This window comes from Palaemon carinicauda, chromosome 41 (genome assembly GCF_036898095.1).
Source record: "Palaemon carinicauda isolate YSFRI2023 chromosome 41, ASM3689809v2, whole genome shotgun sequence".
Classification (NCBI taxonomy): Eukaryota; Metazoa; Arthropoda; class Malacostraca; order Decapoda; family Palaemonidae; genus Palaemon; species Palaemon carinicauda.
This window is the reverse complement of record NC_090765.1, coordinates 3,534,611-3,549,524: the sequence shown is the minus strand read 5'-3', so window position 1 is coordinate 3,549,524 and position 14,914 is coordinate 3,534,611. Positions and strand designations below refer to the sequence as shown.

Sequence of the window (14,914 nt, the reverse complement as noted above, 5' to 3'; positions counted from 1 at the left end):
CCATTAGAATTTTAACGAGGGTTTACTACCCCACCGCTAGTTAGCAGGGGGTAGGGAGGGTAGCTTGCTACCTCCCCCCCTCACACACACCTATGCTTGAGCTCACTTTGCTTAGAGGTAGGACTTCATGGGGGATAGGGCTGGCGGGCAAGTTTGATTAAATAGCTAAGGTTTGTATAGTTAGGAAAAATACAAATTACCTACGAATTTGTCATTTGTTCCGTAACCGACATACAAACCACGCTATTCAATATGGGTGACTCACCCCTTAGGAAGGGTGGAAAGTCCCAGCCAGTACTGGCTTTTGACTTTGCCCGGGGACTCAGTATCTGAGTGTGTCAGCACTCAACAATAAGGAGTCCCTCCACCTCGCTAGAACCTTGCTATGCAAGGGCTGCGGCCTACGTAAGCTGTGTGTGAAGGTATAAAGTGTGACTCGTCCTAGGAAGTTGACCTGTAGTCCTTTAGATGGAAACTTTAGGCTAGGACTCTCCCAATACCACCTCGTCAGGGTATAGGGACGTGACAGTATTAGCTTAATACAGTGATACCTCTACATACGATCTTAATTCGTTCCTGAAACTGCTTCGTATGTTAAAACGATCGTATGTTGGAGCAAATATTCTCATAAGAATACATGGTAATTTATTTAATTCGTTCCTCAGCCTAAAAACCCATAATAAATCCTTAATAAATGGCTACACATAATTACACATAACATTAATACAATATAATAAATACATACAAACCAAAAAAAAAGAATAACAATAATGAAATAATAAATAAAAAAGGGGATTTTAACGTAACACTTTACCTTAGCGACAGGCCAGCGCAGGTGTAGGGACTGCTAGTCAGGAGGAGACGGAAGATCAGCGAGGAGGTATGGACGGTGACTTTATACGATAATGTGTACGATAACTTCTACTACGTGAACTTTAACTCAACTTAGCTTATTTTTTTTTTTCATTTTTACAATCTTATATTTTTTTTTTTTACATTTTTTCTTTTCTTATTTTTAATTTTCATCACTTTCACTCGATTCGGTCTTTCTTTTCTTTGCTTCACTTTCTTTCTTTTCATCATGATCACTAGACAGTTTTAAAGATTTTTTAAAGAAACTATAGAGTGAAAGTTGCTTGGTACGGCTTTCGAGGATTTTTCTAAAATGCGTTAAGCAAACATCATCGAACTGCGCCACAACACGGCAAACCTGAAGTTTCTGTGGGTAATGCTTGTCGATGAAATCAACCACGTGTTGATGATATGCCAACATCTGTTTTATTTCCGCCGTACCTAAGATTTGGCCTACCTCCTCGATCTCCTCCGACTCGCTCAACTGCGCTTGGAACTCATCATGCTGCATGGCTTGCAGCTCCTTGAGTTCCTCGGTGGTGAGCTCTTCATGATGCTCATCGACGAGTTCGGTGATGTCATCTTCATCCACCTCCAGACCCATGGACTTGCCAAGGGATACAATCTCTTCAACGTCTTCCTCGGCGGCAACCACAGGTTCATTCTCGGGGCCAAACCTTCGAAATCTCTGAGAGCGCACATCTGGCTGTGGTGATGGGCGTAGGCGCGCGTGAACAACCTCGTGGGCGCGCGAGGGCGCGCTGGCGAAGGATGGCGCGCAGGCGGGGACCGATGGCGCGTTGGTGAGCGCTGGCAAGCAGGGGAAGAAGTTAACTTCCCCACTGCGCCCAGATCAGAAGATCGTGGGCGCGCAGCAGGATAAGGGGGCACAGTAGCGCGCTGGCGAGCAGGTGAGCACTGGCGCACAGGCGAGCGCTGGCGTGCTTCAACAGGAGCAACTTCTGTCGATGAGCGCTGGCGCGCAGGGGAGACCTGGCGTGTAAGGGACGTATGCACTAACTTGTGCGTACGCCCTTGATGCCCCGAAGGGAACGTTGCTCATTTTACAACGGGATGCGTTGGTGCCCACAGTGCGTCAGCAGCCAGGAAGGGCGACGGCAGGTCAGCAGGTCTGACGGGTGGAAGGTTGGCGTGCCCTTTGTAAGGACGACCTTCCACCGAAGGAGATCGCGAACGATCTGCAAAAAGGTCCAGGGTTGTAGCTGGGAGAGTCGGAGAACGACGGCGAGGTTCCTCTGCGGCGGACTGCGGTGACGATTAACCGAAGAGGCGCCTCCTGACACCCTTGTGAGGTGAAGGAAGGCCTCTACGGCGAAGAGGAAGGCGGGCTTTATGCCTTATACGCCCTCTGGGGGCCGTGGGGTCAGTGGGCTTACCATCAGCAGTCCTCCGAAGAGGAGTCTCTATGAGTGAACTCCCCCGAGGGGGAGAATCACCGGCAGGAGAGACCGTTAGACTTAGTTCCTCCCTCGAAGGATGTTCAGAGGGGGGAACTAGGCCTTTAGCTACATCAGGAAGCCTCTGCCACGACAACGTCGACGATAGACAGAGGATCAACCTCTGCTAAAGTCAGCGATTGTTTGACAGCTGCCCCCAACCTGATCATGTCAAACAAGACTTCCTTGGAGGGCGAACCCTCAAGCCCCAAGGAAGCCCAAAACTGAAACAAATCATCATTAGTCGCAGGCATATTTAAATCCTCCGCCGGGGGAGGAGGAGGAGCTGTCTCGCTATGGGAGCCAACTCCCTCTCCCAAACCCTGAGATCGGGCAACAGAACTATGGCCTACGCTACCACTCGATAGTTTCTCGGAAGAAACCGATCGAGTGGGAGCTTTGGAGTAGGTTTAGGCCACGGAAGAAGAGCCCTTGGGATTTTCTCCTTTCAAAGAAACCTTCGAAGGAGAAATATCCCGTCTGGAATTCTTCTTCCGGCGCCGAGAAAACCTTTCCTACTGGGAGGCAAACCACTCCCTTCACTCACCACACATTTTATTTCTATCACACCGCTGGCCCCTACAATAAGGACATAGGGTGTAGGGGTCCGTATCGACCGCCGACATATACGTGCCACAAGGGCGGTCGGGTAATCCAGGACACTTTCGTATAGCAGAGGCCAACTTCACGCACACCTGTCAAAGGAAAAGCAAAAAGCATTAACAATGGCTGTCAAAGAAGGCGAGGGTGACAGCGGACACGTCCGACTACCACCCGAGCCGAGAGCAAAGTGAGCTCAAGCACAGGTGTGTGTGTGTGTGTGTGTGTGTGTGTGTGTGTGTGTGTGGGGGGGGGGGGGGGGGAGCCACCCTTCCTATCCCCCGGTAACTAGCGGTGGGGTAGTAAACCCTCGTTAAAATTCTAATGGCTCGTCATTTCAGCTACGCCGAAAGTAATTACCCATATCAAATAGCGTGGTTTTTATGTCAATTACGGAACAAATGGCAATTAAACTTTTATAACGAGGTGTAAATATGTGGCCGGTAGTTACCAGCTAAGAGCTGGGAAGCCTTGCCCCTTTCTTGCTCACCTAGCACTCACTTTGATTGTGGCCTGGATTTTCTAGGGGATAGGCGATGGCAGGAAAGTATCACTCACTTTGATTGTGGCCTGGATTTTCTATGGGATAAGCGATGGCAGGAAAGTATGAGTAAAGGACTCTTAACTCCAAATTTATTTATTCCGGCACAAATACAAACCTTCGTCCTTTACATTCACTGTATAAGACTCCTATTTAGGTGGGAGGAAGTCCCTATTCAAACTGACAGGGTACTCATCCCTTGTTACCAATAGCTCGGACCCTCATTAATGCAGAGTTAAGCTACTTAACACCTCAGGCACTGGTGGTTTATCAATACCATCAAGTCCATGGTCCGTGCAATAAAAGATGTGAAGCAGAAAATCTGTGGTAATAATGAGTTGCATTATATACACAGACAGACAGAGAGATAGATTGCCTTATTGCATGGTTGGGTTCCCCCAGGTCCCTCAGTATGAGGCACCTCGTATATCCACCAGATTTTGCATCTTCCAGTCATGGATGGTCTGGGATGCATCTTAGGTATTTATCGAGCTTATTCTTAAACACATCTACGCTCACTCCTGATATGTTTCTTAAATGAGCTGGCAGCACATTAAATAGTCGCTGCATTATCGATGGTGGTGCGTAGTGGATTAATGTCCTGTGCGCCTTCCTTAGTTTTCCTGGTATATTTTTTGGCACTATTAATCTATACAGTAGTACAATTAGGCCATAGATATATCAGGCCTGTCTGGTTACAACACACTCCCCTCCCTCGTAAGAAGTGTGAGGAATGCCACCTCTAAATTACCTAAAAGAAATGCTACAGGCTAAGTGGAGCTTACCAGCAAGCAAATCAATTCCAGCTGACAGGGTATCCAATGCTGTGCCCAAGAAAGGGGAAGATGAAAAGGAAATGGCAGGTAATTTATCATTATCATCCAAGTCTAACAAGTAACATCAATCCTAGATCCGATGCTAATGGTTCTGTGAGAGGAGCCTAGGCAGCTTGTATAACCACTGTTGTGAGGCTACTACAGGCCCTAGTGAAAAGATGTCTAGGGAAATAGTGGTCAATTCCTGCAGGTAATGGGCAGTGAACACGGTCTGTCATTTCCATACCCCTGTCTGGAGTACTGTACCTGCACCACAGAGAGAACCTTCCAAAATGCCATGATTGTACTTACTCCCCTGACAACATGAACTCTAACCCAAGCTCTACCTGGAACAGAAAGAAAGGGTGACAAAAGGGTACAGTCAATGACTTCCCTTAGCCAAGAGGAGATTGTATTTAGTCAAATGCTTCTTAACTCTCCCCATGCTAATGAGGTGGTGCTGGAGGTGAGGTCGAGTTGCATGCATACGTTTCAAGGTAACGACTCAACGCCCTCACAGGATACCAAAAATACTGATCAGGATTGTCAGTTAATCCTTGAAGGTTCATAACCTGAAACTAAGGAAACCTGGAATTGGAAGTTAACAGATTGTGGGTTTTAGCTATAAACTCAGTATGTGACGTTAAAGGAGAGGCCACGAAGTTTGTGAACCAGATTGGAAGAGGCAAAGGGGAGCAAGAAAATCATTTTGAGAGAGAGGTTCCTGTCCGAGGCTACCCTCAACAGTTCTAAGGTGCCCTCTCAAAGGACCGCAAGAACTTGGTAACATCCTAGGGCTATGGTTTCACCTCTATCGGAGGACCGGACTGTTCGAAACTTTATACAGTATAAGCATAGCGAGTTCTGCCGAAAAGGAAATATAAACTAATTTCTGACTAAAGACCTGGCTCAAGACTGAGATAAACTTTTACTGCTGATACCGAGCACAGGTTTCCTCTTCGGAGGTAAAGTAAAATTTCAGTTATCAGTGGAATAGACCCTCCAAGAGGAAAAACACCCCTTCCATGACAACAACCACAGAAGATGGCCTACTTGGCTTGGTACATGAAAGTTGACAATTTTCAGAGGTATCCAGTCATCTCTCGCCTAGCTTCACGAAAAAAGCCATTCTACGAGATGAAATGCTGAATAACCTCCACGTCTAAAGCAGAAGCAATTCCACCGAGGTGTGGAATAGCTTGATGTGTGGTTGGCACAACAACAGGCCAAGAAGAGGAAGAAATTCTATCAGTCTCTATTAGAAGAAATAGAAGGTCTAGGTACCATTCTACTTGGGAACATTTCAGAGCTACTAGTCACGTTGAGGTTGGAAGTGGACCAGACTTGGTTCAAGACACGCCATATCAGGAAGAACAGCGTTAAAGCGTAGACAGTCTGTCCCAAGATGGGAATGCTTTTCCAACAATGGTGTCAATTTCTATTCCCAGATATGCAAGTCTTTGTTTGGGCTAAAAGGATCAACTTCTAATTCACCATGATCCCCAGATAACGATAGAACAAAAAGTTTGTAACGGTGGAGAAGTAGGTCGTCGTTCAAGTCTGCCAGAATCAACCATTTGTTCAAGTAATGCAGGAAAAGAATGTTGGATGCATGTGCCCATATTGATACCAGAGTGAAAACTCTGGTGAAGACATGCAGAGCTGTTGAAAGACCAAAACTAAGAACTTAGAATTGGTAAACTCTTCTCGTTATGACAAACAGGAGGTACTTCCTGAAGTCGGGATGGATTGGATCTGGAAGTACGCATCCCTTAGATTGATCGCCATCATGAAGTCTAACGGCCTGATTGCCTGCCTAACTGCACTTGGAGTCTCCATCTTGAACAAGGTTTGTAGAATAAACTCTATTAGGACCAAGAGGTCTATGACTGGTTTCCAGCCTCTGGACACCTTTTCTACATGAAAGTCTACTGAAGAAGCCTGGGTAGCCATCGTCTACGCCTTGGAAAGCATGGCCCAAACTTCTACCTGAAGGGATATATCCTTCACCAATCCCCTGCAGCTGAATCAAGAGGAAGGGAAGAGGCGGCGATACTCAGACCAAAGAACATCCACAGTCCACTATTCAGCTCCGTGACATTGCCAACTCATTCATTAAGGTTGCCGGCATCCACCCATAGCGGAAGCACAAAGCTTGCTTTTCTCTCCTGCATCGGTTGCGACCTTTACCTTGTCTGCTCTGAAAGGGCTGCGGTTCAGCCCCACGCGTCAAGCTGGAAGGGGTGGAATGAGGATTGTTCTTAGAGACAGGCTTGTGTGCCTGTCTGGCCAGCGGCGATGATCTTGAGCGGCTGCTTTGGCCCTCATTAAAACATTCTTTAACGACCTGTTTGTCTGGGAACGTCAAGTCTTATTATTGGCCACAAAGCCCACAGTACCAGACCAGTGGTCAATACATGAAGAGGCCTGAAGGGTAGCTATCACAGTACTCTTCATATTCATGGCTTTCATTAAAGTAAAAGTGACGTGCTGTGCAGCCACACAGTTCACAGTGGCGCCTGGAGCTAAAGAGGAAACTGTGGGGTTAAGAGGTAAGGGAGAGGGAAAAGCCTCATAGGCGAGGTAATACTCTCTCGGAAGCAAAAAAAAAAGACCAGAGGAATCCACCTTTTCTTAGAGACTCCTACCTGATAAAGACCTACACAATAACCGTGTCTAGGACTTCCAAGGCCAGAATAAGCAAGGAAGTTCTAGATACAGTCTGGTGCCCTAGAGGAGTGACTTGACCTCAACAACCTGTCACTCTCCATTTTGTATTTAGATTTATTTTGAAGATCTCCAAGTCAAAGAGGATGTTGCCATATTGAGGAGTTAACACTCGAGCTTTCGCAAGTGTAATAAGGTCTCTCCCTAGGGAGAGGGAGATTCCTGCCTTATGCTCTATCCTAGAAGACCACGCTGCAGGGGCGCATCTAGGATCTTGTGGAGTGACTACTGATGGCGAGCAGTGTGATGAGGAGTGTGTGTGAAGCACATGAATAGGTGAGGTGCATCTGGTTAGTCTGTATTGAGAGTGCAAAGCGCATCGTATCTAGGTAGCGCACAAAGTGTTGAAGTGCATCGAGGTCACGCGCCAAATGTTGAGGCGCATATGTGGAAACTCATCTGTTCCCAACCTCTCCCAGGGTGAGGGTGCGATAAGCTGGCACGTGGGGAGGCGGTGTTCTACTACCACTACTACAGACTCAAGAGAGGAGAGGTTATCCAGTGGGGACAGGTCAGTTAATTCATGCGCACACTCAGATGCGTGCGTACATATTGAGAGATTTTGCTCATCAACACAACTCTACATATACAGGCAGGGTGCATGCGAGACCTGCTAGCACTAAGCATGTCTCAAGGGGCAATACCAAGATTGCTGTGACGGCAGGTGGCTTCGAATAGGAGAAGAGACTTCTCTGCCCTCAAGGGGACAAACCAAAGGTGTCTGGCACAAGAGCAAAAGCACACTCCTGTGATTCCTTCAAAGCTAGAGGTATCACTAATAACTCCCTGGAAGGTGGGCTTGTTGACCCAAGGAGGTACTGTACAAGGCCTCCTACCGAGAGGGAAGACCTTCCATTCTTCTAGGGGAAATGGGAATATTTTCCTACCTAAACTTAAAGGGCCACCAATCTTCTTAGTTTGCCTTCTGGAGGAAACCAATGGGAATGGATCAGGGGGAAGAGTACCGGGGGTCAGAAGAAGAGATTATGATTTCTCAGACTTCGAGAATGACCTCGAAAGCAAAGAATCTCTTAGACTTCTTCCTCTCATACGCTAGCCACTGGGAATGTGACCACTATCAACACTCATCACATATTGATCCTCGTCTGCAGGAGTGTCCTATGCAGGCATGGCACAAAAGATGGGGATCCTTCTTTAGATTCGAGAAGGTGCCAAAACGTCGACACCCCCGGGGAAAGTCTGCATATCTGCAGGCATCTCCACAGTAAACACTCCCTAACACACTGTAAAGAAAAAGATTAGATATTTACCAAAAATTCTTCAGGCAGTTCTTACAGAAATCAGAATGAGTGTTCAATGAGCAAACAGGAGATGGGGCTTTCATACTCCCACCCAGTTACTACTGGCATCTGTTTACACCAAGTTATAAAAGTTTATTTGCCGTATTCTCTGGCTACGCTGATATTCTATGCTGCGTAAAGGACAATGGTTTGTATTGAAGCCAGAAAGAAAAAAAAAATAGTTCCTTATGTAATGGTATAACTTATTTCTTGGAAATTCTGAACAAATCAAATAGATCACATATTAGATCACAAAATTTTTGGAAAATCTTATGAGTTGCCAAAATAGCAAGTCTATCTAGTCTACTTGTTATTGCAAGGGTTGTATAAATGTTTACAATGGCTAATTTATTACCCAGCGCTGGTTATGCACTGTACAGAAGTCACAATCTTGGGTATCCAACACCAATACAATGAAATAATAATCACTTAAAAGTCAGGGTATCAAAGTGAAATGTTTACAACCTTAATCTAGCATACATTATATATGAGTCACTATCCTTATACCTACCAGGTAACATCCAGGTCCAGATGATTCTGTACTCTTTAGAGAACACATAATTACAGCCCGTAAACTTGTAGTCAAACTGATACTTTGGATAGCGGAATCCATCAAAACAAAACTCCCATAAACCCATGTTACTGAAGTCATTGTATGTGTAAGCATAGGACTGCAGCCAGTAGGGACTGAAAGAAAAAACAACTAAATAATATTCTTCAACAGTACAAAAACTAGAGTAAGTACTGTACCTTTCAAATTGTTCAAAGCTTTGACCTAAAACATTAATTTTAAAAGATGAATAAATTGACTGAATCTAGAGCTAAAATGTTAACAGTAGGTTCTGAAAGTGAGTTAAATAGGATTATTATTGTAATGTATACAGAAACAAGTTAGAAGTGTTATAAAAAATCTAAATGATTCATTGTTGTAGGATTACTGATTCTGACTGGATTAAAAATCTTTACTTTAGCCATAAGGTCACAAAATAACTGCATAATGCTGTATCTAAGATCAAATTTCCGTTTATGCAAAGTTCTAAGTACTAAAGTATTACACTACAGATTATCTCTATAATTAACAACATGTATAAGGTATCTTAGTTGGGCACTGAGACTTGATATAACAATTATAACTTTATTAACTTACCTAGTAAAAGAGATGATGAAAAATATTGTTGCAACAAAGGCCACTATCCCAGCATTTACCATAGACGCTGCAAAAATAAACATCTTTGTGAAGCTATATACATAGACATATTAGTTCAAAATACTATGGAAAGGCCAGGTTATTAGTCAATTTATCATGATAATGGTATGCAAATTGTAAAGATTTCCAACAAAGGGGGTTGTCAGGAATATGATATTGTACATCATTGTACAGAACAGTACTGTACTGTATCCTAAACTAATAATACAGTACTACAGGGACTATGAAATTAACAGTATAACATTTTACTCAAATATATATTAGATTAGAAAAAAATAGAAAACAATTTCAATATTGTATACAGGAGACAATCATTAAATTTTTTGGGGCACCTGAATATAATCTGATCTGTAAAGAAAATTATTTTCATGTTTACCTAAACAGAAAATTACACAAACAGCAGTCCACTTTTCACTCACCTTTAAAAAGCAGTGAAACATTCATTAACTGATTAAATATAATTCTTTGAAAGATAGAAATGGCAACAATTGGAAGTTTACTTCTAATAAAAATTTGAGCTTGAAGTCTAGAAGATACAGTACAGTATAATTACTGTATATGTTTGTGCACAAAGTTGTTACATATATACTGTACCAGTATATATAATATAAAATGTATATATATACAGTATATATATATATATATATATATATATATATATATATATATATATATATATATATATATATATATATATATATATTTCCTACTCTTTGATTGGGTAGCTTTCAAAATTAACTTCAGTTTTCACCTGGCATCAACTAAGTTTGTCGTTGTTCAAGATTCTAGCTTAAGGTCTCCCATTAACAATCAGGGTGTCAACCAATAAAGAAGAAACACTTTCTTCTATTTATGTATATGGACTCCACTACCCATCCGAGGGAGATGTAATCATTTAAAACTGTTGCCATAGCAGAATATTGTATCTCATTTGCTAGGTTCATAGATGGCTTGCAGCCTACTGCCCACCAAGCTAAAAACACGTATTAACTAGAAAAGCACTCCGAGAGGACAGACCTCCACCAAGGCAGCTTATTTCTCAAAATCAGCTTGCCTTACCCAGAATCAATTAAGACTGTAAGCGTATTTGAAGTGTGTGTGACAATCATGTGCGAACTTGGAGTTAAGGTTAGGGTTAATTCAGGCGACCTTTTGCTCAACCTTGACCTTTGACCTAGGACTTTCAAAATTGAATCACTTCCACATCTCAACATAAAAATTAATCCCGGAGTTTCATTACTCTACGAATAAAATTGTAGCCAGGAAGTTGTTCACAAACAAACAAGCAAAGTGGCAAAAACATAACCTCCTTCCAACTTCGTTAGCAGAAGTAATCATGAAAACAGGCTTACTGCAGCAACTTCAATAAACTCTCTGACTGCTTCATTATAAAACTGTATTGGACTGAATAAAAGCTAAATAGAATTGATAACAATATGCTGAAGTTATACAGTTTATTAGATCATTTTTAAGAACTTACATTTCTTTCCAGAAAAGTCTATGTTTATACCCCATAGCTATTTACTAGCTTTATTTTTTAAAATAACCTCGGTATTCAGAGCTGTTCACTACCTCATTGATTTATGATTTTGCAAGAAGTCAAGAAGTATAAAAATGACAAGTTGTAGAAGAAAAAAATGGTCTTTAAATTAAGTGTAGAATGACTAGTGTTTAAAATGATAAATGGTGGATTAGATATTATGGAGAAAGACTGTTGAGTAGTCAAATATTGAAAATGCAAGAGAAAGATTACATGAGGAAGAATAAAGTTGTCAGGACGAGGGGAAACTAAGTTAGAACAGCATATGTAACCATTGATAATAAAAGTATATGTAGAGTATGTTAAAGGAAATGATATAAGAGGAGGTTAGTCACAGAACAGGTAAAGTGAGGATGGAAGCAATATGTCTTGAGAATACAAAGCAGAGAAATTAACAAAGGGATTCCTAAAACTGTGAAAATAAGGTGAAGACGTTGAATTTGAATGAAAGGAAATGGTTGATGCTCCTGGGATGAATTACATGAAGAAAGAATTGAAAAGGTAAGCAATATGGATATAGGCTACTCTTGTTATGATGAAGAGGTTAAAATAGGTGAAAGGTGATTTTTTTGGAGGTTGTCTGGTCACATAATGAGAATGAAGGATAACTTGGTGAATAATATTTATTTTAATGTATGCTATACCAGAGAGAGGATGCTATAAATTTGCTGGGTAAGATCATTGGGAGTTGAAGAGAAAATGGAACAAAAGGATTACTATCCAGGATGTTTGAATGGGTATGTTTGTGTAAGAAATGTTAAATTCCAGGCTGATGCCAGTATGTAGAGCTAATGTTCTTCAAAATGTTTATTACTAAAAATTCTCACCTTTGCTTCAGGAATGAATGAATGTAGCAGGGATTTTTTTTTTTAATAATCATCACTGATGCTATCCCTATGAAAACATTAAATATGTATGTATATATATGTATGTATGTATACATGTATATATATATATATATATATATATATATATATATATATATATATATATATATATATATATATATATGAACATATATCACAAGCACACGTGATTTTAATTAATGTAAATATCACCCACGAATGGCATTTAATACCGAATTCTATCTTGGGAATATATATCCACTTGGAATTCATTTTATGGTAACAGCTTCTGGCCGGGTGGGGATTCGAACCACCACCTGTACGGCTGGAAACCATGCTGGCAGGGACCCTACCCACTGAGCTATCAAGAGAGCTGTTACCATAAAATGAATTCCAAGTGGATATATATTCCCAAGATAGAATTCGGTATTAAATGCCATTCGTGGGTGATATATATATATATATATATATATATATATATATATATATATATATATATATATATATATAATATACACATACATGTGATGTGAGAATACATCTTTTTTCCTTGATGGACCAGGTGCCATTAGAATGGTTGTTCTAGCATACAGTATCAGGAAATTACTACGGGTGAAGTTGCTATACTGTACCTACATTTACTTGACCCAAGTAATTCCTGGTATGGTTACACTGTATCTATTCATGGCTGGGACGACTTAAACACAATAGCAGGGATTGAACCTAGTTAAAATACTTGCACCACCCAGGAATTCAAAATGATAAAGCATTTTGCTTGCATTTGCATGGTTTCATCCCAACCATGTCAATGTTAAGAGTTTTGCTGAAAACTTGTTCTGGATATATATATATATATATATATATATATATATATATATATATATATATATATATATATATATATAAGATATGGGTAAATGGAGATGGTTTGGGCCTGCTCTTTGCAATCTCCAAGAGAGATTAGTTCACTGAACTTTCAACAGGGCTCCACATGGCACTAGAAGAGTTAGAAGACTCGGGCCTATATATGGCTGAGGACTATGAAACGTTAAGCAAGAGGTAATGAATGGAGAAGTATTAACTTTAAAGCTCAAGATAGAAATGACTGGCAAAATCAGAGGCCCTTTGCATCAACAGGCAAAGGAGATGATTATGAGATATATATATATATATATATATATATATATATATATATATATATATATATATATATATATATATTAAATTAGACAGATATGCCATACACAAAGTTTCTCTTATAGGGAAATGAGTTTTGAGAAAAAAAAATTCTAGAATAAATTAACATGTAAATTGTAAAACATTGATTATATAACCTATTAACTTAGAGATATTGATAACAATTTCAACATAATAGCATTACGTGATGGCCTGGTGAATCCATAAACCTTCTCGATGATTGGTGGAAAATATGAAGATGACATGGATGGCCTACGGCTGAGGCGGCTGGAATAAACACTAGCTCCAATTTCAGAAGCCATCACTAAGTTTTGATATACTGTATAATGCTATTATAGTCTAGAAAATAGTATTCAATACTGTACGTAGTTGCCTTCTAAGACTACTTGGACTAGCATAGATCTTTAGTCTTAATTTTCAGCACATGGTTAAGCATATTTTGTTTTCCTGAAAAAGTGAAAAGGTTACCAGGAACATTGTCATACTCTCTTACAAAGAAATTCACTCGTAACTATATTCAGGAGAATGTGTACAGTTGCATAAGTATGACAAATAAAAAAATATATTCTAGTAAGCTCATAGATTCAAATAAGCTGATGGACTCTGCGCTACTTCACTACCAGTAGGCCTACAATGTATAGGTTGAGTTCGCACTTAAGTGATTGTCGAGAATACTGAAAGTATTGTTTGACTTATGAATGAGTAACCTATGAAACCCAGATCATGCGGTAGATCTCGTCAATATTCAAATCACTAAAACCAGGTAGGCTGAAACAATTATGATGGTTTTTTTGTACTTGTTTTGTACACATTAATAGGCCACAAGTTTTCAGTTCGATTCAATGGCTATGCATTACAAAGTATACGTTAGTGATGGCACAGATAGCTATTCCCTGCCGTGCTCTGGTCACAAGCAACCAACCACTAAGTCATTGCATCATAAACATCACGTAGTCTATAAAACACGCTGTAATCTGAATTCACGGGAGATTTCAACACGGGTATCTTCTGCGTGTTCGCTTTAACATGTTTCAATGCACTATCTAGAGATAAAACCCGAAATCTACACAAAATAATGCAAGCCGCAAGAGCCGTTGGGTGTCAGTCGGTTCATCCGGTCTGTACTGAATACAGATATATATTCGACTTGGACTACGAAAGGTGGAGGGATCACACAGATTTTCCAATCATTCATTGATGGGTCTCATTAACACTCGCCAACCTCAGTAAAAATGACAAGATAGTTGAAATTAAAGAACTCTAGTGAAAATGCATTCCAAAGTCAATCTATTTCCCACTCCTAAATTCCCTCTATTGACTAAGACATGAGATTGATAAGAGAGCAGGAAACGGGTGGGGTTCACCCCCAAAAACATTCATCTGTAAACAAGTGTGTCGTTCTTGTCCCCCACACAGGTGAGATGGGGTACGCTGCGCATTCTAAATTTCCGTTTCTTGGAACTTTACTTACCAGAGGGCGGCGTTGGTTTAATATCTTTGTGAAAAGAGTCCCAAGACTGCCCATTTTGTAAAATCCCCACAGAACTCCTCCAAGAGCGTTTTTCGTCCATGTTCCGTTCACCTATGAGCCTTCACTAGTAGTCGAACGGCCACAAACTCACAAAGCGACGCACCACACCTAAGGAATCAGCGTTCGTGTGTTTGTCGGGTCTACCACAACCTTTTTTTTATTTTCTTAAGAGTCACGGGAGATTAGTGTAACTTATTTTTTATAATAAAATCCCTTGAATGTCTTTATCAAATTCCTATAATTACTGTTACAATTAAATAGTTAAAAGTTAATCCAAGTCATGGCAATAATGAGGAATGTA

The 14,914-nt window shown here is 40.9% G+C and overlaps 2 protein-coding genes across 4 annotated transcripts in view; one reads left to right on the top strand and one right to left on the bottom strand.

Annotated features, from left to right (window-relative positions):
• The window catches only part of pck (Claudin superfamily protein pickel), a 44,049-nt gene extending 29,330 nt beyond the window's left edge, over nt 1-14,719 (bottom strand). Inside the window, exons 1-4 of one of the 3 annotated variants that reach the window (XM_068364680.1) lie at nt 14,305-14,441; nt 13,267-13,529; nt 9,441-9,507; nt 8,805-8,980 (exon numbers count right to left, since the gene is read on the bottom strand). In XM_068364680.1, the coding sequence (XP_068220781.1) occupies nt 8,805-8,980; nt 9,441-9,507; nt 13,267-13,384 (361 nt within the window). In that variant the 5' untranslated portion in view covers nt 13,385-13,529; nt 14,305-14,441. Of the gene's footprint in view, nt 1-8,804; nt 8,981-9,440; nt 9,508-13,266; nt 13,530-14,149; nt 14,270-14,304; nt 14,442-14,553 lie in introns of those variants that run through there. The other 2 variants (XM_068364679.1, XM_068364681.1) reach the window with 2 other exon arrangements.
• LOC137632570 (uncharacterized) overlaps nt 1-14,914 on the top strand; it is a 261,407-nt gene that overhangs the window by 97,988 nt on the left and 148,505 nt on the right. The gene's annotated exons all lie outside the window — the stretch shown is intronic.